Below are 27,678 nucleotides of genomic sequence, written 5' to 3' on the forward strand. Positions count from 1 at the left end.
AGAAAGCAAACAAATCATGCATATTTGTTTTTATTTCCAAGTTTAATGCTGTGCAAATCTTAACAACATCTTATGTTACCAACAGTGTCTTGAAACCACCACCAGGGTCAAATGCACGAGACACATAACTCTCCACTAAAAACACATTCAGTAGTAGTGACATAATATAGGCTACAAAGCCAGCACTCACATCCAAACTATAGATTACATCACTTTTGCAGTTCTCCTCGTCCTTCCATTATTGAAGTCTGAGCACGTATGGGTTTATCATATGAAAGCAAGTTTCAATTCAGCAGATAAGCCTTTTTAATTATTTTGGTCATCATGTGATTCAGTTCATGAAAAATAGCAAGAATCAAACAATATGTCCACAAAATAATATCCACAAAATCATTGAATAAAAAATATTTTAAGACCAATCAAAACTTTTTGGCTCTTGATTTTATTATATATAATTACAACAAATAAAATAACAAATGATAACACACATATTGTAATGTGTGGGAGTGACTGAGGGCAAATAATGTTATGATGACTTCCTTCCAAAGGAATGACACATTACCACTGTTATCAGCAACTGTAAATTGAGACCTTTGAACAAACATTCTATCATGCCTTTGAGAAAATGCCTCCGGCGGTCATCAAATCAAAATCAAATTTTATTTGTCATATACACATATTTAGCAGATGCTATTGCGGGTGTAGCGAAATGCTTATGTTCCTAACTCCAACAGTGCAGTAGTGTCTAACAATTCACAACAATACACACAAATCTAAAAGTAAAAGAATGGAATTAAGAAATATACAAATATTAGGATGAGCAATGTCGGAGTAGCATCGACTAGAATACAGTAGAATACAGTATATACATATGAAATGAGTAAAACAGTATGTAAACATTATGAAAGTGACTAGTGTTCCGTTATTAAAGTGACCACTGATTCCATGTTTATGTACATAGAGCAGCAGCCTCTAAGGTGCAGAGTTGAGTAACTGGGTGGTAGCCAGCTAATGATGGCTATTTAGCAGTCTGATGGCCTTGAGATAGAAGCTGTTTTTCAGTCTCTCGGTCCAAGCTTTGATGCACCTGTACTGACCTTGCCTTCTGGATGATAGTTGGCCATCAAAGGTGGACGCTTACCCAAAATCGACTGCCCTTGGAACATGACATACTGTATCTTTGTGTTGCAATAGCAAATGCCATGAACAAGTCACCTCTGCTGTCTGCATAGCCTGCCTGTACATTAAATAAACAACATGAATCTGTCAGCAGTTCACTACTCTTCTCAGAGATGATGTCATAATTATTTCAAAGACAAAATGAAAACCATTAAAACATACAGTACCAGTCAAAAGTTTGGACACACCTAGTAACTTAAAATCAGATACCACCTGGTGTCTCTCCCCTGACAAACACCTCTTTGTGAAGAACATGCAGATTGTTTTCTTCGCATTGAGATGCAAACATGAGCCACTGAGCCACTTTATATCATGGACCATTACAGTAGTGAGTTCTTGTGCAGCTTGTTGTTTGCTCTTTGCATGCACATACAGTACCAGTCAAAAGTTTGGGCACACCTACTCATTCAAGGGTTGTTCTTTATTTTTACTATTTTCTACTTTGTAGAATAATAGTGAAGACATCGGAAACTATGAAATAACACATATGGAACTCCTTCATGTAGTAACCAAAAAGTGTTAAACAAATCAAAATATATTTTATATTATAGTAGCCACCCTTTGCCTTGATGACAGCTTTGCATACTCTAGGAATTCTCTCAACCAGCTTCACCTGGAATTATTTTCAAAACAGTCTTGAAGGAGTTCCCACATATGCTGAAGACTTGTTGGCTGCTTTTCCTTCTCTCTGCGGTCCGACTCATCCCAAACCATCTCAATTTGGTTGAGATCGGGGGATTGTGGAGGCCATGTCATCTGATGCAGCACTCCATCACTTGCCTTCTTGTTGAAAAACAAATTATAGTCCCACTACACATAAACCAGATGCAAAGGTGTGTCGCTGCAGAATGCTGTGGTAGCCATGCTGGTTAAGTGTGCCTTGAATTCTAAATAAATCACAGACATTGTCACCAGCAAAGCACCCCCACACCATCACACCTCCTCCATGCTTCATGGTGGGAATCACACATGCGGAGATTATCCGTTCACCTATGCTGCGTCTCAAAAAGACACAGCGTTTTGGTCTAAAAATCTCAAATTTGGACTCATCAGACCAAAGGACAGATTTCCACAGGTCTAATGTGTTTCTTGGCCCAAGCAAGTGTCTTCTTCTTATTGGTGTCCTTTAGTAGTGGTTTATTTTCAGCAATTTGATCATGAAGGCCTGATTCACACAGTCTCCTCTGAACAGTTGATTTTGAGATGTGTCTGTTACTTGAACTCCGTGAAGCATATATTTGGGATGCAATTTCTGAGGCTGGTAACTCTAATGAACTTATCATCTGCAGCAGAAGTAACTCTGGGTCTTCATTTCTTCCTCATGAGAACCAGTTTCATCATAGCATTTGATGGTTTTTGTGACTGCACTTGAAGAAACTTTCAAAGTTTTTGAAGTTTTCCGCATTGACTGACCTTTATGTCTTAAAGTAAGGATGGACTGTCATTTCTCTTTGCTTATTTGAGCTGTTCTTGCCATAATATGGACTTAGTCTTTTACCAAATAGGGCTATCTTCTGTATACCACCCCAGCCTTGTCACAACACAACTGATTGGCTCAAACGCATTAAGAAAGAAAGAAACTCCACAAATTAACTTTAAACAAGGAGCACCTGTTAATTGAAATGTTTTCCAAGCGACTACCTCATGATGATGGTTCAGAGAATGCCAAGAGTGTGAAAAGCTTTCTTCAAGGCAAAGGGTGGTTATTTTGAAGAATCTCAAACATAAAATATATTTTGATTTGTTTAACACTTTTTTGATTACTACATGATTCCATTTGTGTTATTTCATAGTTTTGATGTCTTCACTATTATTCTACAATGTAGAAAACAGTACAAATAAAGAAAACCCCTGGAATGAGTAGGTGTGTCCAAACTTTTGACTGGTACTGTACATGACGAAACATCCCATTCCAGAACAGAGAATGATTGATTTATTATATACAATACTCTGTACAGTCTAGTCTGTGCATGAAGAGTGGTGGACTTTACAGAAATTCATGTTTATGGGAATGATGATTGATGTTTTTTCTTATAACCATAAATCATAGAAGTGTGTCAATAATCACATGGAACTGAAAGCATGAACAAAGCCAAGGTCTAATCCTCAACAGTGTAGAACGGCACATAGTCCAAAGTGTACCAATGAGCTCCTTTGATGTCTGTATAAATCACAGAGGAAGAATATTATCAACTCTACAACAATCAACATGCTGTAAACATACTATTGCACATGAAACGTCGGCATAAAAAAAAGACCTGCGTGGGAGTCAAGCCGCTCCTCCCTCTCTGCCGGGCAAATTGTTGAACCTGAAGGGCATTATTTGGGGTTTGTACTTTCCACAGGCAGTGGCTGAGACGTGCCTGACGTGCACGAGATTGTGCAGGACATTTCCAAGGGATGCGTCAGGTTGTCGCCGGGCGAAGTCAGAGTCTGGTTGTTCTCTTGGAGTGGCCACATCTCCTGCAACGTCAATGAGGGGTGGTGGGCTGGGTGGCTGCTCATAAGTGGTCTCCTCTGCCTGTAGTTGGCCCACACCTGGAGGATGGTCTCTTTGAATGGCCGTGTGGTCAAGGTGTACAGGATGGGGTTGAGGGCACTGTTGATGGGCAGGATGAAGATCACCACCCAGGAGCTGATGGTTCCTATTCGGGAAGAAGAAGATTACATTATTATCCATTTAATACATCAGCAACGGAAATTGATATTCTGCAATCCCATTCTCCTCGGTAGACATACACATAGGGCCTACATTTAGTCACGGATGGTAGAAAATGTGCCAAACTAAACTAGCCAGTCTGGCCAAATTTCACAAGGCACACATTTTTTACCTGAAAGTTACCCAGGCTAGCTGAAATTATGTTCTACAAGCCAGGCTGGCTTGTGCTCTAAATCCTTAAGTTCCATTCCTGTGTATAAAGTTCATGCATGGGAAGTAGGGTGAGGTGTGGTGGGTTGAGAAGAGACAATGATGGCTCGAAGATGTTCTGTGATGCTGGTCCATTTGTAAACATGCTTTGAGTACAACCACACATTTACATTTAGAGTACCCATCAGTCTGGAAGTGTGCTATTCAATTTACAACCATAAAATAGGATTAACTATGGAACTAATCTGAATGATGTAATGTTACAAACTCCCTGCTGGAGACTCATAGCAAACCATCTCAGAGTCCTCTCAGAGACACAAACACTAACTTTTTAACCTTTGCACTAGGCACCCCTCACCTACTGGAACCTAGCAGGCCAGGCTATGGGTTATAATGTCATAAACTGTCTTCACACCTAGGGCCTTGGCCACTGATTGGTTGACAGGGCAGTTGCTAGGGGGCCACACATCTGCTCCTCTTTCTGACTCTCCAGGTCACACACTTTCCAGTCTCTTTCAAGCAGTCACAGAGAAGGCAGCAAGCTCATCTCTGTCCTGCACAACAACTGGACTCATTCATATCTCTGGACATGAGGCATATCTCTGGACATGAGGCATATCTCTGGACATGAGGCATATCTCTGGACATGTGGCATATCTCTGGACATGTGGCATATCTCTGGACATGAGGCATATCTCTGGACATGAGGCCTATCTCTGGACATGAGGCATATCTCTGGACATGAGGCATATCTCTGGACATGAGGCATATCTCTAGACATGAGGCATATCTCTGGACATGTGGGATTGCGTGCATGTTTAAAGTTAGTTGTGTATTTGTGTATATTACTGCTAGTTGTTCAGCAGTATATCAGCTTATATTTCTATACAGTCCTTTATCATTTATTACTGCTCTATTCTTCAAGATTCTGTATCGGTGCATTCTTGCCCTGGTGTGTTCATTCGGTATGTGTATATTCATTGCCTCTGTTTCTCCTGTTACAGAACCACTACCATTCCACTACCTTTCTAAATATCCATTGCATGTCCATTTCATTCCTGTGTGTGTCAATAAAGTATACCATGTGTGTAACTCTGAGGTTGCCTTATTCCCCTCTGACCGGGGGAGGTGCTAGCAGGTCACAGATTGGCCCAAATGGAAAGTTGCTATCTTTCATGCAAGTATAATATCTGTAAAAGAGACTGATTGAAATACTTATCTGTGATGTAAGATGGCACTGCACAGTAGCCTACATATTGTATGTTTTATAGCCTACAAATTGACCTTGTCTGTTTGATACAATGTTAGGGTTTCCAAATAAAATGTTTGAAATGATAAAAGTAGTCACAGATTATGACAGTACTGAAACTCCTACCTGGAATCTCCACCTGCAACAGTGATAGAATCTTGAGAACAAAGATGGGTATCCAGCAAAGGGAGTCTGTGATGACGATGGAAAAGAACCTCTTGGCTATGGTCACCTCGTTCTTGATATGGTTACTATATTTAGTCGTCTGTGTCCCTGTCCTCTGGATGTTGTAGAACATACTCCCATAAGACAATACGATTATGAGGAACGCTACCAGGTTCAGGCCTGTTGAGGAAATAACATTCATTGTGAGCTCCTTTGAACTCCTTGTAATCATACAAAGTAAAATTGTTAAAATACTTTAACTTTCAGAACAATTCAAACAATTATTACAGTTAGCAGATAATAGGAAAAGACAAACAATATTTACCTGGCTTAAAGAGAAGGAATATAATATATATTGTTTACAGGAAACTCATTCAACAATTTTTAGATTAAGTTGTGTGAAAAAAAGGACTGGGTGGGTTTGAAATATACTTCTCCCATGGGCAAAGAAAAACTCAAAAGGGTTGATGATATTAATTAACAGTAATTTTGATCTGAATGTACAAATTGTCCAAACAGATCTGCAAGGTAGATGGATGATTTTAAATATGTTATTGGGACCATAAACAGATATGGCTCATTAACCTTTACGGACCAAATAATGATGATCCACGTTTCTTTGAAAATATATATAATAAATGATCAACCCTGCAAGCAATACAAGACTCTATTATTATGTTGGGAGATTATAATACTGTTTTAAATACCTCTATGGACCGTAAAAGGAAATCACACTACAAACTATCACCTTCATGGAAATCCCGAATGTCATGGATATATTGGACCTAGTGGATATATGGAGTCTTAAATATCCTGACCTAGTGAAATAAACTAGTGAGATAAATGGCCGAAGCTCATACAAGCTAGTCGTCTTGACTACTTTATGTCATTCTTATTTGCACCAAAAATGTAAAAAGTGTTGATAGGGGACAGAATGCGGTCGGACCATCCGATAATTGGCATATACATTACTCTTACTGAATTTTCACATGGGCGAGGATATTGGAAATTTAATCAAAGCCTATTGGATGATAACTTGTTTTTAACTATGACAGAGGAATTTTAACTGAATTTTTCTGACATAACATAGGTACAGCAGATCCCGTTATAGTATGGGACACTTTTAAATGTGCCTTTAGAGGCCATGCAATTCAGTACTCAGCTCTAAAACAAAAGCAATTTAGGTAAAAAAGGAGTCCATTTTAACAAAGGAAATAGAAGGTCTAACAGAACAGATACAGTCAATAGCAATACAAACTGTACCATAAAGGCTCAGAATAAGCCCTCTAATAAGTTAGAGGAAAAACAAAAATAAATGGAGGAACTTATTCAAGAAAGGTGAAGTGTAATGTATTATAAAAATCAAGCACACTAGATAGAATATGGGGAAAAAGGCACCAACTTATTTTTTAATCTAGAAACATAGAAATGCTACCAAAAATAATTTTCTGAAACTTGTTACAAATGATGGAGTCACCCATGATTCACCAAATTATATTTTGAAAGAGGAAACAAAGTCCTCTTAGCATATGTTAGCATATGTTTTCATTTCCGTCTCCTCCATCTCCTCTAACCGAAGCTAATTGTATGGATTTTTTCTATTAATTATGTAAAATTAACAGCTGTACAGAAAGACTCATGTGAAGGCGAAAAGTCCGGGAAAACTCCAGGGCTGGATGGCATACCAGTTGAGGTATACCAAAGTTTTTTTGATATACTCAGAGGACTGTTATTAGCATGTTTTAACCACTCCTACGTGAATGGTAGATTATCGGACACTCAAGAAGAAGGTCTGATTTCATTATTACGGAAACAGGATACAAGTGGTAAATATAAACATGCTGTACATTTAAAAACATTGGAGTGTTGTGATGCAAAAAGTCTAGCAAAAATATATGGCACAAGAATTAAGAAGGTATTGTCGGATATTATTAATTCTAATCTAATCTAATTACATGGACGATACATTGGAGATAATATAAGACAAGTACTGGACACAATAGAATAGTATGAAAAATTTGGGAACCAGGCCTGCTATTCATAGCTGACTTTGAAAAGGCTTTTGATAAAGTACGACTGGAGTTGACATAATTGCCTGGAACTTTTATTTATTTTATTTAATAAAGGTTAAATAAATAAAGAATATTTGGAGAATTTCTTTTAAAATGGGTGAAAGTCATGTATAGTAACCCTAGGTAAAAAATAGTAAATATTGGTGTCACGTCCTGACCTTAGTTATCTATGTTTTCTTTATTATTTTGGTTAGGTCAGGGTGTGACGAGGGTGGGTATGCTTGTTTTTGTATTGTCTAGTTTTTTTTTGTATATCTAGGGGTTTTGGTATGTCTAGGTATATGTAGGTCTATGGTGGCCTGAATTGGTTCCAAATCAGAGGCAGCTGTTTATCGTTGTCTCTGATTGGGGATCATATTTAGGTTGCCATTTTCCCTTTTGGTTTTGTGGGTTCTTGTCTATGTGTAGTTTCCTGTTCAGCACTCTTTGTATAGCTTCACGGTTCGTTTTGTTGTTTTGTTAGTTTTGTTCAGTGTTCATTCTTATAATAAAAAGAATGTACGCAGGGCCTCCCGGGTGACGCAGTGGTCTGCGCCACCAGAGTCTCTGGTTTCGCGCCCAGGCTCTGTCGCAGCCGGCCGCGACCGGGAGGTCCGTGGGACGACGCACAATTGGCATAGCGTCGCCTGGGTTAGGGAGGGTTTGGCCGGTAGGGATATCCTTGTCTCATCGCGCTACAGCGACTCCTGTGGCGGGCCGGGCGCAGTGCGCGCTAACCAAGGGGGCCAGGTACACAGTGTTTCCTCCGACACATTGGTGCGGCTGGCTTGGGATAAAAAAAAGAAGAAAAAAAGAATGTACGCATACCACGCTGCGCCTTGGTCTCCTCCCTGCGACGGCCGTGACAATTGGCTACTTCTCAGAAAGTTTTAAACTGTCAAGAGGAGTAAAGCAACGTTGTCCACTATCGGCATATCTATTTATTATGGACATCGAAATGTTAGCTATTAAAATCTAGATCCAACAATAATATCAAGGGGTTAGAAATCCAGGGCTTAAAAACAAAGGTGTAGAGAGCTCCCGAGTTGCGCTGTGATCTAAAGCACTGCGTTGCAGTGCTAGCTGTGCCACAAGAGATCCTGGTTTGAGTCCAGGCTCTGTTGCAGCCGACCGTGACCAGTAGACCCATGGAGCGGCGCACAATTGGCACCGCGTCGTCCAGGTTAGGGGAGGGTTTGGCCGGCAGGGATGTCCTTGTCCCATTGCGCTCTAGCGACTCCTGTGGCAGGCCGGGTGCATGCATGCTGACACAGTCGCCAGGTGTACGGTGTTTCCTCCGACACATTGGTGTGGCTGGCTTCCGGCTTAAGCAGGCACTGTGTCAAGAAGCAGTGCGGCTTGGTTGGGTCATGTTTCGGAGGACGCATGGCTCTCAACCTTCGACTCTCCCGACTCTCCGTATGGGAGCTGCAGCAATGAGACAAGACTAACTACCAATTGGATACGATGAAATTGGAGAGAAAAAGGGGTGCTTTTTAAAATAAAAAATATAAATTAAACAAAGGTGTTATTGTACAGTGATGATTCACGTTTTCTTTTAAATACACAATTTGGATCCCTCCACAGCCTCATAGAGAATCTAGATACTTTTTCTAACCTCTCTGGAGGTTACAACCAAATTATGATAAATGTACTATATTACATTTTGGATCACTAAACTCTTTAGTCATATCCCAGTTTACCTATTTGCTTATGGTCTTGCCTACACCTAGTGAACAGTTATTTAAATTATATGAGACAAACAATATTCCATTTTATTAGGAACTGCAAGCCAGACAAAATTAAACGGGCCTATTTATATAATGAATATGAATTCAGGGGGGGGGGGGGGGGGCAGAAATTATTAAATATTAGAGCATTAGACGTCTCACTAAAGGCTTCAGTCATACAAAAGTTATACTTAAATCCGAACTGGTTCTCATGCAAATTAATAAGAATGTCTCACTCCATGTTCAAGACTGGCCTTTTCCCCTTTTTTCCAATTACAACCTCGCACTTTCAGTTATTTGAAAAGCAAATCATCTCCCAAATATCGCAATTTTTAAAACATGCCATAGAAAGTTGGTTGCTATTTCAATTTAATCCACCAGAAAAAAAACAGAACAAATAATACAACAAATATTGTGGTTAAACTCAAATATACTAATAGCTATATAAACAATATTTTTTTATTCAATAAAAAGGTATAATCTTTGTAAACGCATGGAGATATGTCACACATGCAGCTAACAAAAATATATGGAAATGTCTGCTCTACCCGAAATTACAACCAACTAATTGCAGCATTACAGCAAAAAATGGAAGAGGAAAGTCGAAGGGGAAAACAGGGAATTTGTCTGTCAGCCCTGCATTAAAGACCATAATTGGTTAAAGAAAATTGTGATAAATAAAAAAGTATACCAGTTTCATTTAAGGACCAAAAATGGACAGCTGTGCCATATAGATTGCAAAATAGTTGGGAAGAGATTTGAGGTACGGATTCCATGGCACATGGTTTATGAACTGATACGCAAAACTATGCCAGATTCAAAACTTTAATGATTATACAAAATTCTTGCAACCAATAAAATGTTATATATACGGGCGATACAACCTTCCCAGCTCTGCAGATTTTGCTGCAAAGAGACAGAATCATTAGATCATTAGTTTTGGGTACTGTGAATATGTAGCTTGTTTTTGGTCACAGGTCCAGGAATGGCTGAAGAATTGCAACATTTACCCGGAGGTAATTCTGCAGATAGCACTACTGGGTGATCTGAAAAGTCATAGTCAATCGAGCAATTATATAATAAATACTTTCAGGAAAAAAGTGTATTTTTAAATTACAATCTGTAGAAATTATGAGAATAGAAAGGTTCAGTACTTTTGTGAAACATCACAGCACAGTTGAAAAATATATGGCAAACAGAAATCCCATATGGATGGTGTTAAGAGATAAATGGAGGGGATGAATGGAGTTGAAGGTTGGGAAAAATAACAACTAATAACAACAAGATGCCTAAGGTAAAACATACTGTGTCCATAAAACATATATAGGTTCATAACATTTGTGAAAGAAATAGATGGATAGGTTGAGGTTACAGGAAGGACCAAAAAAAAAAAATAGAACTGTAAAATAGACTGCCGTAAAGTGTATATAGTATATAAATTGGAAGAAGGAGCCTAAGCGTTTTTGTTCACTAGTTTACTACATTTACGGGAGGGGTGGTAGGGTTAGAAAGTAATAAAGGAAAATATATATATTTTTAAAGATGTGTATATATACAGTTGAAGTTGGAAGTTTACATACACCTTAGCCAAATACATTTAAACTCAGTTTTTAAGAATTCCTGACATTTAATCCTTGTAAAAATTCCCTGTTTTTGGTCAGTTAGGATCACCACTTTATTTTAAGAATGTGAAATGTCAGAATAATAGTAGAGAGAATTATTTATTTCAGCTTTTTTCTTTTTCATCACATTGCCAGTGGGTCAGAAGTTTACATACACTCAATTAGTATTTGGTAGCATTGCCTTTAAATTGTTTAACTTGGGTCAAATGTTTTGGGTAGCCTTCCACAAAATTCCCACAAAAGTTTGGGTCAATCTTGGCCCATTCCTCCTGACAGAGCTGGTGTAGCTAAGTCAGGTTTGTCGGCCTCCTTGCTCTTTTTCAGTTCTGCACACACATTTTCTATAGGATTGAGGTCAGGGATTTGTAATAGCCACTCCAATACCTTGACTTTGTTGTCCTTGACCCATTTGCCACAACTTTGGAAGTAAGCTTGGGGTCATTGTCAATTTGGAAGACCCATTTGCGACCAAGATTTAACTTGCTGACTAATGTCTTGAGATGTTGCTTCAATATATCCACATAATTTTCCTCCCTCATGATGCCATCTATTTTGTGAAGTGCACCAGTCCCTCCTGCAGCAAACCACCCCCACAACATGATGCTGCCACCCCCGTGCTTCACGGTTGGGATGGTGTTCTTTGGCTTCCAACCCTCCCCAATTTTCCTCCAAACATAACGATGGTCATTATGGCCAAACAGTTATATTTTTGTTTCATCAGACAAGAGCGTACTTTCCAAAAAGTACAATCTTTGTCCCCATATGCAGTTGCAAACCGTAGTCGGGCTTTTTTCATGGTGGTTTAGGAGCAGTGGCTTCTTTCTTGCAGAGAGCCTTTTAGATTATGTCGATATGACTCGTTTTACTGTGGATATAGATACTTTTGTACCTGTTTCCTCCAGCATCTTCACAAGGTCCTTTGCAGCTGTTTTGTGATTGATTTGCACTTTTCGCCCCAAAGTACGTTCATCTCTAGGAGACAGAACGTGTCTCCTTCCTGAGCGGTATGACGGCTGCTTGGTCCCATGGTGTTTATATTTGTGTACTATTGTTTGTACAGATGAACGTGGTACCGTCAGGCGTTGGGAGGTCTACAATTTTTTTCTGAGGTCTTGGATGATTTCTTTTGATTTTCCCATGATGTCAAGCAAAGAGGCACTGAGTTTGAAGGTAGGCCTTGAAATACATCCACAGGTACACCTCCGATTGACTCAAATTATGTAATTTAGCGTATCAAAAGCTTCTAAAGCCATGACATAATTTTCTGGAATTTCCCAAGCTGTTTAAAGGCACAGTCAACTTAGTGTATGTAAACTTCTGATCCACTGGAATTGTGATACAGTGAATTATAAGTGAAATAGTCTGTCTGTAAACAATTGTTGGAAAATTTACTTGTGTCATACAAAGTAGATGTCCTAACCGACTTGCCAAAACCATAGTTTGTTAACAAGAAATGTGTGGAGAGGTTAAAAAAAGAGTTTTAATGATTCCAACCTAAGTGTATGTAAACTTCCGACTTCAACTGTATGTATGTATGTATGTATGTATGTATGTATGTATGTATGTATGTATGTATGTATGTATGTATGTATGTATGTATGTATGTATGTATGTATGTATGTACAGTCGTGGCCAAAAGTTTTGAGAATGACACAAATGTTAATTTTGACAAAGTCTGCTGCCTCAGTTTGTATGATGGCAATTTGCATATACTCCAGAATGTTATGAAGAGTGATCAGATTAATTGCAATTAATTGCGAAGTCACTCTTTGCCATGCAAATGAACTGAATCCCCCCAAAACGTTTCCACTGCATTTCAGCCCTGCCAGAAAAGTACCAGCTGACATCATGTCAGTGATTCTCTCGTTAACACAGGTGTGAGTGTTGACGAGGACAAGGCTGGAGATCACTCTGTCATGCTGATTGAGTTCGAATAACAGACTGGAAGCTTCAAAAGGAGGGTGGTGCTTGGAATCATTGTTCTTTCTCTGTCAACCATGGTTACTGTAACAGCTTTCTTCCTGGGGTGAAGGAGAGGACCAAAATGCAGCGCGGCTAGTGTTCAACATGATTTAATAAAGAAGAGACAATAACATGAACACTATACAAAATACAAAATAACAAATGTGAAAACCGAGACAGTCCTATCTGGTGCAGAACACAAAGACAGAAGACAACCACCCACAATCCCCAACACAAAACAAGCCACCTATATATGATTCTCAATCAGGGACAACGATTGACAGCTGCCTCTGATTGAGAACCATATCAGGCTGAACACAGAAACAGACAAACTAGACACACAACATACAATGCCCACCCAGCTCACGTCCTGACCAACTCTAAAACAAACAACACACATAAGAACTATGGTCAGGACGTGACAGTTACCTGCAAGGAAACACGTACCGTCATTATTGCTTTGCACAAAAGGGTTTCACAGGCAAGAATATTGCTGACAGTAAGATTGCACCTAAATCAACCATTTATTGGATCATCAAGAACTTCAAGGAGAGCAGTTAAATTGTTGTGAAGAAGGCTTCAGGGCGCCCAAGAAAGTCCAGAAAGTGCCAGGACCGTCTCCTAAAGTTGATTCAGCTGCGGAATCGGGGCACCACCAGTACAGAGCTTGCTCAGGAATGGCAGAAGGCAGGTGTGAGTGCATCTGCATGCACAGTGAAGCGAAGACTTTTGGAGGATGGCCTGGCATCAAGAAGGGCAGCAAAGAAGCCACTTCTCTCCAGGAAAAACATCAGGGACAGACTGATATTCTACAAAAGGTACAGGGATTGGACTGCTGAGGACTGGGGTAAAGTCATTTTCTCTGATGAATCCCCTTTCCGATTGTTTGGGGCATATCCGGAAAAAATCTTGTCCGGAGAAGACAAGGTGAGCGCTACCATCATTCCTGTGTCATGCCAACAGTAAAGCATCTTGAAACCATTAACGTGTGGGGTTGCTTCTCAGCCAAGGGAGTGGGCTCACTCACAATTTTTCCTAAGAACACAGCCATGAATATACACTGCTCAAAAAAATAAAGGGAACACTTAAACAACACAATGTAACTCCAAGTCAATCACACTTCTGTGAAATCAAACTGTCCACTTAGGAAGCAACACTGATTGACAATAAATTTCACATGCTGTTGTGCAAATGGAATAGACAAAAGGTGGAAATTATAGGGAATTAGCAAGACACCCCCCAAAACAGGAGTGATTCTGCAGGTGGTGACCACAGACCACTTCTCAGTTCCTATGCTTGCTGGCTGATGTTTTGGTCACTTTGAATGCTGGCGGTGCTCTCACTCTAGTGGTAGCATGAGACGGAGTCTACAACCCACACAAGTGGCTCAGGTAGTGCAGTTCATCCAGGATGGCACATCAATGCGAACTGTGGCAAAAAGGTTTGCTGTGTCTGTCAGCGTAGTGTCCAGAGCATGCAGGCGCTACCAGGAGACAGGCCAGTACATCAGGAGACATGGAGGAGGCCGTAGGAGGGCAACAACCCAGCAGCAGGACCGGTACCTCCGCCTTTGTGCAAGGAGGTGCACTGCCAGAGCCTTGCAAAATGACCTCCAGCAGGCCACAAAAAAATGACCTCCAGCAGGCCACCACCTGCAGAATCACTCCTGTTTTGGGGGGTGTCTTGCTAATTGCCTATAATTTCCACCTTTTGTCTATTCCATTTGCACAACAGCATGTGAAATGTATTGTCAATCAGTGTTGCTTCCTAAGTGGACAGTTTGATTTCACAGAAGTGTAATTGACTTGGAGTTACATTGTGTTGTTTAAGTGTTCCCTTTATTTTTTTGAGCAGTGTAGAATGGTACCAACACATCCTCCGAGAGCAATTTCTCCCAACCATCCAGGAACAGTTCGGGGACGAACAATGCCTTTTCCAGCATGATGGAGCACCTTGCCATAAGGAAAACGTGATAACTAAGTGGCTCGGGGAACAAAACATCGATATTTTGGGTCCATGGCCAGGAAACTCCCCAGACCTTAATCCCATTGAGAGCTTGTGGTCAATCCTCAAGATGCGGGTGGACAAACAAAACCCCACAAATTCTGACAAACTCCAAGCATTGATTATGCAAGAATGGGCTGCCATCAGTAAGGATGTGGCCCAGGAGTTAATTGACAGCATGCAAGGGCGGATTGCAGAGGTCTTGAAAAATCTTTGCTTCAACATCATGTAATTGAAATGCTTGTAATTATACTTCAGTATTCCATAGTAACATCTGACAAAAATATCTAAAGACACTGAAGCAGCAAACTTTGTAGAAATTAATATTTATTTCATTCTCAAAACTTTTGGCCACGACTGTATATATATATATATATATATATATATATATATATATATATATATATATATATATATATATATATATATATATATATATATATATATATATATATATATATATATATATATATATTATACACATATATGTATACATACAGTACCAGTCAAAAGTTTGGACACACCTACTCATTCCAGAATTATTCATATTTTTACTATTTTCTAATTGGAGAATATTAGTGAAGACATCAAAATGATGAAATAACACATATAGAATCACGTAGTAACCAAAAAAGTGTTAAACAAATCCAAATATATTTTATATCTGAGATTCTTCAAAGTATCCACCCTTTGCCCTGATAGTAATTAAAAATAGTAAAAATAGAGAAAAACCCTTGAATGAGTAGGTGTGTCCAAACTTTTGACTCGGAATGTTTATATTTGCAAAAAATATATATGGGGGATTGGAAGTGATGCAGACGATTACATTGGTGGATGCTACAATCTATCTGACATATTAAAGCTGATCTACCCCCTCCATTTAATTTTTTTATAAATAATTAAATAAAAAACAATTACTACAGTTCGACACACATGGGACAAAGGCCTGTGTGACAACTTTCATGAACCAAAATCAATTTGTTTTAGGGGCCCAATGTGGTACTGCCTTTGTAACAGATAACGAGATACATTATAGAAAAGCACTTATATAGAAACCTTCAGCGATTATGGAAATATGTCTTCTGTTCTCAACCCCATGAGAGTATGTACCCCTCATTGAGAGGCTGAAAGCGCAACATTACCACCCACAGTGTAGCAACCCTAGAGCAATTCGCTCAAGGGAACAAGGGAAGTAAACATGGTAGTTGGGATTCTGACAACAGCAATCTTCTTGTTGCCAGTTCTTTTACCAGACTTGGGATTTGAACCAGGCAGCAACCCTCCGGCTACTAGCATGCCTCTTTAAGCTCTGGGCTAATAAGTGAGCCTCATGATTTTAAAATGGAAGCTACAATTAATAAGCAGCACTTGGAAATACATAGAAATAGACCATCTTCCTGTCAGTGACATTGGAACAATGCTCATGTCACAGTGGCATTGGAACAATTCTAATTTCAAACTGATATTGGAAATGGACAATACTCATTTCAGAATGACATTTACATTTTGACCTTGACAGTGACATTAAGTTAGATAAGACACCCACCCAGGAAAATGACGATGGAGTACACCTGCGCCCCTGTCGTCTCGGGCTGCTCCGAGTGTAACGGAAAACACACGCCGTTGGTACCGTAGAAGTTCTGGAACAATCCTTTGAAGACCAGGGGGAGGAAGGCGATGACGAAGCCAATAAACCAGATGCTGAGGAGAATAGAGACGGTGCGCCGGCGGCCCGGGGTTAGATACCGGAAGGGGTAGACGATACAGATGTACTTCTCCAGGGTGAGGTAGGTGAGCAGCAGGACGGAGACCTCAGTGGAGAGCATGGCGAGGGAGCCGATCACCTGACACTGGACGCTGTCCATCCAGGCCTGGGCGTGGCGGTTGTACTCGCCGCGGAACTTGAGATCATAGGCGCCGATCATGAAGAGGTAGACACCCATCAGGCCATCGGCACCTGGGTGGTGGAAGTGGGTTGCAACAGTAATTACTATGATCCAATTGAACTCAGTGTATGGATTGATTCTGCTGTACTTTTTACAGTGAAATAGATCCCTAACGTCGTAGTTCGGTTACCTGTGCACTACTTTTCAATCTATCTCCTTGGTTAAAGGGACATCTCACTCCATAGTCAATCAATTCTACTGTCATTTGGGAGTCATAAAGTGCAGAAAAGAGTTACTGTAGAGTTACATCAATGCAAACTTCTGTAATTTAATGGGCCAAGCTTTTAGTCACAGTAGTATGCCTTCAGAGCATCTACAAGTGGAATATAGGCACAGCTCAACTTCAAGACACTTCTGAGGTATAAATTTGACGGACAAATTGATTTCAGAGTGAATCTGTTCAGGATTAATAGCAGTGTCATGTACAAACTGATATGTTATAATCAGCAATGACAAACTTCTGGTAATATATTAAATTTATCTTACACAAACTTTGAAGTCTATTTGACTCTGCTGAGATGTCCCCTTTTTCAGTAAGCCATTCATTAACATAGAGATGAAATATTTGTGCAACAAAATCAAACAAAAATTTAAATCGAACTGAAATTTCAGACGTAAACGAAATACATCATTTTGGTCCAAGATGAATTTATCTGTCTGGTGTTTGACTTTGGCCACGGTGATGCCAAAACAGACAACATATTTACCGCTCACACTTCCCCTCAGTAAATGACACTAGGCTCTGTCTAATACAACATTCAGTGACTCATTGTATAACATAGCGCTAGACCATGTAATTGCACTTCCTTTGATATGAAAAGGTACCAAATGTGCATGTCAAAAGGATTTTTCATCTGACACATTACAGTGTGAAGCATGGTGGACTGCCAAACCCATTCTGATCTTCACAGGGATAAGTCCTAAACATATACTGTCTATCTAGTTAAATTGAACAGAAAGGTGTGTCTTACAGTGCAGGGCACAGAGACAAGTCAGGTAATCTAGCTATCCCACTGACTTCCAAGGGACTAAGACATTAATATGTCTCTCATTCCCTGCATCATGGTATCTGAGACAAATCTGGTTTAATTGAGCAAAAATGTGGGCCTGACTTTGTAGCAAAGGCATAAAGACATGAAATGTAGCCATGTAATGTTGTCTCAATCTGACTCCTAGGGTAGTACAACATTAACGTACTAATGGTTCAGTGGTGGTTACTGCGATTGTCGACAGTTCAATAATTAAATAAACCTGCATATTAAAGCTAAAGACCCCAATTCAATAGTTTGCGGATCAAGGAAACCTGCACTGAGGGTTCACTAAGAATGTTCACTCTGTATCTGTGATGTTTACATTTTAAATCGACACACCCCGGAAGTTGTCCCTCTCTTGGACATTGGAGCCAAACCTCAACTTCCCTTAGGATACAGAGTAAACATTCTAAATGAAACTGAAACCTCACCTTCCCTTATGATACAGAGTAAACATTCTGAATGAAGCTGCAGTAAGGTTTTCCTTTATCTGAAATCAATTGACTGGAGGCCTGAGTTGAAAGATCTGAAAGCTGTTTCTTACAACACAAGGAGATTATACACATGGCATGGAGCTTGTTCTCCGATCGGATGTAGGAGCGCATGCAGATGACAAAGATGTTGCCGAAGCACGTGGTGGCCGACACCACCCAGACGAAGACCCTCAGGACGATGTTGGCCAGGAGGTCCTCGAAGGAGGAGATACCATCCGTGTTGGGCTTGCAGCTGCGCACATGAGGGGCGTACCCACAGTACTGGAACTTCTTAAAGTAACTAAACACAACAGGAGATAAAATCAATGAACAGGATGAAAGAGGGAGACTGTCCAAAAACAATCCCTAGCCCCTAGGCTCTACCCCTAGCCTCTAGTCTCTTACCCTAGACTATAGCCTCTAGGCCACTCTCTAGCCCCTAGTCTTTAGCCCCAACCCCTAGCCTCTAAGCAGTTCATGATCTTTAATAAATGGACAGGTATAAGCAACATGGGAGTTCTCTACTTAGAGCTTTAATATGCTAGGTGGCATTTCTGCCACATTACTTACAACCACACATGTAGAATCTTAATTTGAGCCAGTTTGCTACAGCAGAAAAAATATCCTGCAGCAACAGGAAATGTGAATTATTATGTGGATTATTTGACATTTTTGAAGGGGTTGATACATTTTCCATAACAGAAAATCAAGTCTGAAATGTCAAAGTGGAAATTATAAACTTTAGAAGCATTTTTAAACCCAAAATGCACTACAAGTTTTACATTTCCTGCATTGCAGGTAAGTTCTCCTTTGACAGGGTGATCAAATTAAGATCCTACATCTGCAGCATGTCCTTTGTGATCTACACATAAGTAGAGTGTAGCAGTTAGGGATGGTTTCAGGGCCCCTATCAGGATAGGGGATAGTGCACATCCAAAGGTTGCACAGAAGCTGGCCAAAAAAGTATGTGATACAAAGTTGTGCAGCATATGGCGGGAGTATGAAGTTTTCAGTGAATCTCAGAATGGACCTGTGTTTTGTGTTCTGGGATGACCTTACTCGAAAGTATATACAGTGCCTTCAGAAAGTAATCACACCCCACAGTTGAGCTCATTCAGTCTAGCTGATTGGCTATTATTTTATACTTTTTTATCAAGGGAGGCCAAATGCTCGTTGGCTTCCCTTGCATTCAATGCTATGGGCGGCAACAATGTCAAACGTTTTTTGACCAGACAGCATCAGATATATGGTCTACACATACAGAGACAGAGGGGCGCTGTTTCACTCACTCGGATGCTTTCTCCGGTGAGATACAATCAGCCCCTTGTGAAATGAAGGAAAATGATGAAACAGAGAGACAAAATTTACATCATTATTATTTAATATACACTGCTCATAAAAATAAAGGGAACACTTAAACAACACAATGTAACTCTAAGTCAATCACACTTCTGTGAAATCAAACTGTCCACTTAGGAAGCAACACTGATTGACAATACATTTCACATGCTGTTGTGCAAATGGAATAGACAAAAGGTGGAAATTATAGGCAATTAGCAAGACACCCCCAATAAAGGAGTGGTTCTGCAGGTGGTGACCACAGACCACTTCTCAGTTCCTATGCTTCCTGGCTGATGTTTTGGTCACTTTTGAATGCTGGCGGTGCTTTCACTCTAGTGGTAGCATGAAACGGAGTGTACAACCCACACAAGTGGCTCAGGTAGTGCAGCTCATCCAGGATGGCACATCAATGCGAGCTGTGACAAGAAGGTTTGCTTTGTCTGTCAGCGTAGTGTCCAGAGCATGGAGGCGCTACCAGGAGACAGGCTAGTACATCAGGAGACGTGGAGGAGGCCGTAGGAGGGCAACAACCCAGCAGCAGGACCGCTACCTCCGCCTTTGTGCAAGGAGGAGCACTGCCGGAGCCCTGCAAAAGGACCTCCAGCAGACCACAAATGTGCATGTGTCTGCTCAAACGGTCAGAAACAGACTCCATGAGGGTGGTATGAGGGCCCGACGTCCACAGGTGGAGGTTGTGCTTACAGCCCAACACCGTGCAGGACGTTTGGCATTTGCCAGAGAACACCAAGATTGGCAAATTCGCCACTGGCGCCCTGTGCTCTTCACAGATGAAAGCAGGTTCACTGAGCACATGTAACAGACGTGACAGAGTCTGGAGACGCCGTGGAGAACGTTCTGCTGCCTGCAACATCCTCCAGCATGACCGGTTTGGCGGTGGGTCAGTCATGGTGTGGGATGGCATTTATTTGGGGGGCCGCACAGCCCTCCATGTGCTCGCCAGAGGTAGCCTGAGTGCCATTAGGTACCGAGATGAGATCCTCAGACCCCTTGTGAGACCATATGCTGGTGCGGTTGGCCCTGCGTTTCTCCTAATGCAAGACAATGCTAGATCTCATGTGGCTGGAGTGTGTCAGCAGTTCCTGCAAGAGGAAGGCATTGATGCTATGGATTGGCCCGCCCGTTCCCCAGACCTGAATCCAATTGAGCACATCTGGGACATCATGTCTTGCTCCATCCACCAACGCCACGTTGCACCACAGACTGTCCAGGAGTTGGCGGATGCTTTAGTCCAGGTCTGGGAGGAGATCCCTCAGGAGACCATCCGCCACCTCATCAGGAGCATGCCCAGGCATTGTAGGGAGGTCATACAGGCACGTGGAGGCCACACACACTACCGAGCCTCATTTTGACTTGTTTTAAGGACATTACATCAAAGTTGGATCAGCCTGTAGTGTGGTTTTCCACTTTAATTTGAGTGTGACTCCAAATCCAGACCTCCATGGTTTGATAAATTTGATTTCCATATATAATTTTTGTGTGATGTTGTTGTCAGCACATTCAACTATGTAAAGAAAAAAGTATTTAATAAGAATATTTCATTCATTCAGATCTAGGATTTGTTATTTTTGTGTTCCCTTTATTTTTTTGAGCAGTGTATTTCAATTTTTTTTGATTGGTTAATTTTGGGGGAGGCGTCCCTCTACATCCACTGTTTGCAGTATTACTTTAGTGCCTTGATGCAAACAGGATGCATGCTTTGGGAAAAAATGTAGTCTGTACAGGCTTCCTTCTTTTCACTCTGTCAATTAGGTTAGTATTGTTGAGGAACTACAATGTTGTTGATCCATCCTCAGTTTTCTGCTATCACAGGCATTAAACTCTAACTTTTTTAAAGTTACCATTGGCCTCATGTTTCCCTCCTCTCCAGCAACTGAGTTAGGAAGGACACCTGTATCTTTGTTTTGACTGGGTTTATTAATACACCATTCAAAGTGGAATTAATACATTTACCATGCTCATAGGAATATTTAATGTCTGCTATTTTTATTGTTACCCATCTTCCAATACGTGCCCTTCTTTACGAGGCATTGGAAAACCTCCCTGGTCTTTGTGGTTGAATCTGTGTTTGAAATTCACTGCTCGACTGATGGACTTTACAGATAATTGTATGTGTGGGATACAGAGATTAGGTAGTCATTCAAAAACCATGTTAAACACTATTATTGCACACAGAGTGAGTCCATGAAACTTATTATGTGACTTGTTAAGCACATTTTTACTTCTGAACTTATTTAGGCTTGACATACAGTAACTAAGGGGTTGAATACATTTCAGCTTTTCATTACATTACATTTTTTTTAAAAATACTTTTAAATTCAGGCTGTAAAAACAAAATCCTGAAAGTCAATGGGTGTGAATACTTTCTGAAAGCATTGTATGTGATGTAATGCACAGCTTGGGATCATACAGTTGGGAGTGGACATTCATGGGTCATTGTCCTGTTGAAAAATAAATGATAGTCCCACTAAGCGCAAATCAGATCGCTCCAGAATGCTGTGGTAGCCATGCTGGTTAAGTGTGCCTTGAATTGTAAATAAGTCACTGACAGTGTCATCAGCAAAGCATCCCCAAAACATCACACCTGCTCCTATATGCTTCACGGTGGGAACCACACATGTGGAGATCATCCGTTCACCTACTCTGCATCTCACAAAGACACGCCGGTTGGAACCAAAAATCTCCAATTTGGATTCATCAGACCAAAGGACAGATTTCCACCAGTCTAATGTCCATTGCTCATGTTTCTTGGCCCAATCAAGTCTTCTTCTTATTGATGTCCCGTAGTAGTGGTTTATTTTCAGCAATTTGACCATGAAGGCCTTATTCACACAGTCTCCTCTGAACAGTTAATGTTGAGATGTGTCTTTTAATTGAACTCTGTGAAGCATTTATTTGGGTTGCAATCTGAGGCTGGTAACTCCTCTGCAGCACAGGTAACTCTGGGTCTTTCTTTCCTGTGGCGGTCCTCATGAGAGCCAGTTTCATCATAGCGCTTGATGGTTGTTGCGACTGCATTTGAAGAAACATTTAAAGTTCTTGACATTTTCCAGATTGACTGACCTTCATGTCTTAAAGTAATAGACTGTTGTTTCTCTTTGCTTATTTGAGCTGTTCTTGGCATAATGTGGACTTGGTCTTTTACCAAATAGAGCTATCTTCTGTATACCACCCTTACCTTGTCACAACACAACTGATTGGCTCAAACGCATTAAGAAGGAAAGAAATTCTTTTAAATTAGCTTTTAATAAGGAGCACCTGTTAATTGAAATGCATTCCAGGTGCCTACCTCATGAAGCTGGTTGAGAGAATGCTAAGAGTGTGCAAAGCTGTCATCAAGTCTAAGGGTGGCTACTTTGAAGAATCTAAAATATATTTAGATTTGTTTAACACTTTTTTGGTTACTACATGCTTCCATATGTGTTATTTAATAGTTTTGATGTCTTTACTATTATTATACAATGTAGAAAATAGTAAAAATTAAGAAAAACCCTTGAATGAGTAGGTGTGTCAAAACATTTGATTTGTTTTGTATGCATTTTGTATTTTATTCCAGAAATAAGAGGTACAAATGCTTTTTAAACAACTTACCACAACATCCATCACAAATCAGTCATAAAAAAGTGTTCAAAGTTTAATTTGGGATTGATCTTCAAATACACTTCCCAAATCTTTATGATGAAACAAAATGAACGAAGTACTCACATGTGGGTCAAGTGTTTGAGTGGTTCAAACATCCTTCGCTGTATGTTCCCAATCTCAATTCCCTCTATGCTCCTAAAAAACACAAACAAAAGTTGTTCCCCTTAAGAGCTTACATAGAAAAACAAACGAAACAAAATATTTGAATTTCAGAGGCCCTCTTTGCAACGCTCTTTACACAAAATTGTTGGTCTTTCACAAAGTGCTTTTGATAAGCTTTGATATATTACCTACAATGCTATTTGTTCTCTTTCTTGATGTGTGTGAATGAGGGAATTCCTGATGTGTGGGCCAGTAAGTGCACTCTGTTCCAATACGATAATACATTGAACACATAATACACAAATGACATGTTAAGTGCCACATAATTCTCTTGTATGATAGGGTGCAATTTGAAAAAGTGCATCATCAGGGGATGATGCAAGCTATGATTATAGTGTATGTAATTGAAATGAGTTAAATAGATGGATGGATTTTTAGTTAGTCTGAAAGAGCCACAGAAAGGGATGTAGAGAGAGGATGTACTAACTGTACACATGTTCTTGTGGTTGGGAAATTGTTTAAATTTTTTTTTTTTTATGTAGATTTAATTTAAATGGTCTCTTGCATATTTACAAGAACTATATATTTTTTCTAAACCTGATATTACTACTAATGGATCACCTCTCAAGTGTAACATTCATTCAGAAAGTGAGCAGTGAAAAACATACAGGCTACTTACAATGATTTCAATTTATGCAAGTTATCAAAGTGGTCAGTTTGTAGATCCGCGATAGGGTTATACGAGATGTTTCTGTAAGAACGTAAATTATTAGACATAATATTCAACAATAACTATAGCACCATAGCTGTATTAGAAGTCCTATGTGTATGTCTTTCAACGTTAGTGCAAGAAAAACATTTAAAATATTCAAATAACGTTTGTGCATAGATTCGAGTGTGGATCTGACTCACAGCTGTAGTAAATCTCCCAGATGAACAAAGAGATTGGGAGGGATTGCCAGGAGTCTGTTGCTGGACAGATCTCTGTGGAGACAAAGCTATTTATTGGAAATAACATATGAAACTTACATTAGGTTTACATGACCACCTAATCACGCATGCATGCTGTGTTCCCATTCATGTTAATGATAAATTCCTGGAATCCATTAGTCTACTTGATAAGCATCGTGTTAAGCTAGATGCACCACATATTTGTGTTCACCATGACTAACATGGTTATGTGTATGCGTATATTGGAGACACTCCAAGACTCCCCACTGTTCTGCAAATCCGAAACCAGTGGAAGAGCATGTTAGGATAAATACTAGGATTAACCAAAACGCATAAAATATCAATCATAATGAACATCTTCTTGGCTTGGGAACATGTTGTTTTCCTATTCGGGCACATTTTGGGTTGCAATAAATTTCAGCCTAGTACTGCACTGTATATTTATAGTGCAGTCTTTACTAATAATATGGTAGTATCTGAGTTCTTCAAAAAGTCAGTGGAATAGATAATGTGCAGTATCACTGTGTGTCTGGGGATGATAAAGGAAGATGTCATGCAATTTCATGTCTAAGGCAAACAAAACATAATAACTTACAATTCCCCAAGTTTTTGCAGAAATGAAAAAGCCTGTTCATGTATGTGACTGATTCTGTTACTCTGTAGGACGCTAGAAAGAGTTGAAGAAAGACGGTTAAAACAAGAATTATAAAACAGAGAAAGCAATTTTCTTACTTTATTCCCCTCATCTTCTCTGTTGGTTCTAAAAGCAATTAAACAAGAGTGTTGCTTTTGGGTCTAATATTTAGAACCCCTTGTGGAAACAAATTGCTGTTGATATTTGGGATTGTAATGGGTTATCACCTACTGAGAAAGCCAAGGACACAGATGGGGAAAACAGAATCTCTTCTGAAGAATGAAATGTATTAGGTCACTTACAGCACAGTCATCATGTTGCATGACCAGAATGTTACGTTTCCAACACTTTCGATTTGATTCCCCTCCATGTCCCTGGAGACACACAAGTGAACAAAAACATATTTAAAAGTCATATCATGCCGATAACAAAGCTCTTTGATTTGCTGACTTCCAAACTTACAGCCAGTTAAGTCTTGGCATTTCCAGGCAGATGTCATCCAGCTTTGTCAGAGCGTTGTTCAACAAAACCCTGTGAACCAATACAACAAAACAAGAGCGGTCTGATTTTTGTAACAAACAAGAGCGGTCTGATTTTTGTGCCGATCAAAGAAAACACTCCGCCAATACACGTAAGCATATCAAATAGGCCCTTAAAAATACTGGGGCACTTCAATTAAGTGCATATGAAATAACTTCTTAGAGGGTAAAAGCAAAACATGACCAACTCAAGAAGGTAGAGGTAGAAATGAAACTCACAGGAGTACCAAGGAGCGCAAGCCTGAAAAGGTTGTGGGGGATATCTGATGGATACTGTTGTTTTCAAGGATCCTACAACCAGAGGGTAGAGTTTATTTTCAGCTCTTTTATTAAGTGAAGTATTTGGCTGAGCATTGGTTCAAAGGAAACTGCAGCGCTACAAGCTTTTTTTTGCTGAAGGCTGTCTAAAAATGTGATGTCTTTGTTCCATTTATGTTAGCAGTATGTCTATATTGGCACACAGGATATACAGAATGTGCCAGTAAGGAAAACCTACAACCACTCCAGTTTGTGTAGATCTTGGAACACCCCAGGCATCAGGATGGATATCTTGTTGTAGCTTAAATATCTGAGGCAGAGAATACTTATTTTAAATACGCACGGTTCTCTGAAACAATTCATAGGAATTATTTACCCTTTATTTCAAACATAAGCAACTTTGATGAGGAAAACTTAAATCAACAACATTCATTATGAAGGACATATGTTTGATCAAGAACAAAGTTCAACATAACACTCAATTGCATGGATGGATGAATATAATGAACTCACAGTCTTGTTAGATTGTACAGTCCTCTGAATGCATTAGGGCTCACAGCTCGGATTCTGTTATGTTGTAGATATCTGAAGTAGTTTGTTAGAAGTATGTTACAAACATTCATAGAATTTGTGTGTTGAGGGGAAAAACTGCCACAATGGCTAACACGTTACAACACGTTACATCAAGTTACAACACGTTACAACACGTTACAACACGTTACAACACGTTACAACACGTTACAACACGTTACATCAAGTTACATCAATTACAGAAGCCTCACATTTCTAACATGAACTGCACTTCAGACGAAATTTAGATCACAGGCTGATCAACCCACCCAAAATTATATTTTATGTCAGGTGTCGTATAAAGCCTTTCCAATTTAGCTTGCAATACTGCTAAATAGAACAGACAGGCAATGTTTACAGTGCTGAGGAATCTTTTTGGCAAGCTGTCAAGCGAGATGAGGATTTTGGCATGGTTGTGAAAGCAGCTGACAGAAGATTTCATCCATTGAAGGGCTTTTCAATAGAACTTAGTTGAACAATAGCATCAACTGTCTTGTTATTTTATACATAAAACCTAAATATAAATGGCTCCCTGTAGATTAGAACAACAAAATAAAAATACCAATTGGTACATACTTTCATGATATTTGGTTTGCTAACATATTTTTAAATAAGAAAAATAAAATTGCAAGCAACACTTGAATGAAAGATTACCCAAATAGTACTACATAGCTGACTTAATTCGATAGATAGTTCTTGGCAGTCTATGAAGCATGTGTTCAGTCTCCTCATCGCTCTACTACTTCCACGATGCCAATATGTTTCAGGCATCACAAGATAGACTGAATGATGTGGTGAACAATCGTGAAAGTCCACTTTCCTCACAACCATCATCCAAAGGTGAGTCTTGATAAGACATCCTTTTTAAGCTTGTTTTGGCCATCAAAAGGGGACAAACAATGCTTAGAATTTTGTCCATGTCTGTCACAGTGGACTTGACAGGTTGGTCTATCAGTGTGTTTTTGAAGTGCTAACAAAATGATTTCTGAACAACTGAATGCTTTACTAGCAGACTACAACTCAACCAAGTGACTTCTCTTGCCTGAATACATTTTTTAAATAAATGCAATGACAACTTACAATTTCTGAAGACTCTGGTACTTATAGAATATGTCACCATTCAATATCCGGAGTCGGTTCCTTTGCAGTGACCTGTGAGATGTGAATAGTTCATAAGGTCGACTAGGTAAAATAAAAAATGTCATAAACATAACATTGTGCCACCAAACAATACTGTGTCAATTAAAGGCCAAAACCTTTGATCCATTTTTATTACTATGTTCTCGGTCCAGTGTCTGTATAACCCTCCCGTTGTCCTTCTATTATGCCTAGCACACAGTGT

At 39.7% G+C, this 27,678-nt stretch overlaps 1 protein-coding gene across 4 annotated transcripts in view; it reads right to left on the bottom strand.

Annotated features, from left to right (window-relative positions):
* Positions 1–419: 419 nt before the first annotated feature.
* Positions 420–27,678, bottom strand: part of LOC129858250 (relaxin receptor 1-like) — a 124,181-nt gene continuing 96,922 nt past the window's right edge. For 3 of the 4 annotated variants that reach the window (XM_055927357.1, XM_055927358.1, XM_055927356.1), the window contains 14 exons: positions 27,417–27,488; positions 26,280–26,351; positions 26,005–26,076; positions 25,728–25,799; positions 25,432–25,500; positions 25,272–25,343; positions 24,931–25,002; positions 24,297–24,368; positions 24,064–24,135; positions 23,346–23,417; positions 18,353–18,582; positions 16,378–16,788; positions 5,424–5,642; positions 1,641–3,824 (listed from right to left, as the gene is read on the bottom strand). In XM_055927357.1, coding sequence (XP_055783332.1) covers positions 3,499–3,824; positions 5,424–5,642; positions 16,378–16,788; positions 18,353–18,582; positions 23,346–23,417; positions 24,064–24,135; positions 24,297–24,368; positions 24,931–25,002; positions 25,272–25,343; positions 25,432–25,500; positions 25,728–25,799; positions 26,005–26,076; positions 26,280–26,351; positions 27,417–27,488 — 1,903 coding nt within the window. In that variant the 3' untranslated portion in view covers positions 1,641–3,498. Of the gene's footprint in view, positions 1,238–1,640; positions 3,825–5,423; positions 5,643–16,377; positions 16,789–18,352; positions 18,583–23,345; positions 23,418–24,063; positions 24,136–24,296; positions 24,369–24,930; positions 25,003–25,271; positions 25,344–25,431; positions 25,501–25,727; positions 25,800–26,004; positions 26,077–26,279; positions 26,352–27,416; positions 27,489–27,678 lie in introns of those variants that run through there. The other variant, XR_008759995.1, reaches the window with a different exon arrangement.

Source organism: Salvelinus fontinalis, chromosome 6 (genome assembly GCF_029448725.1).
Source record: "Salvelinus fontinalis isolate EN_2023a chromosome 6, ASM2944872v1, whole genome shotgun sequence".
In the NCBI taxonomy this organism is placed as follows: domain Eukaryota; kingdom Metazoa; phylum Chordata; class Actinopteri; order Salmoniformes; family Salmonidae; genus Salvelinus; species Salvelinus fontinalis.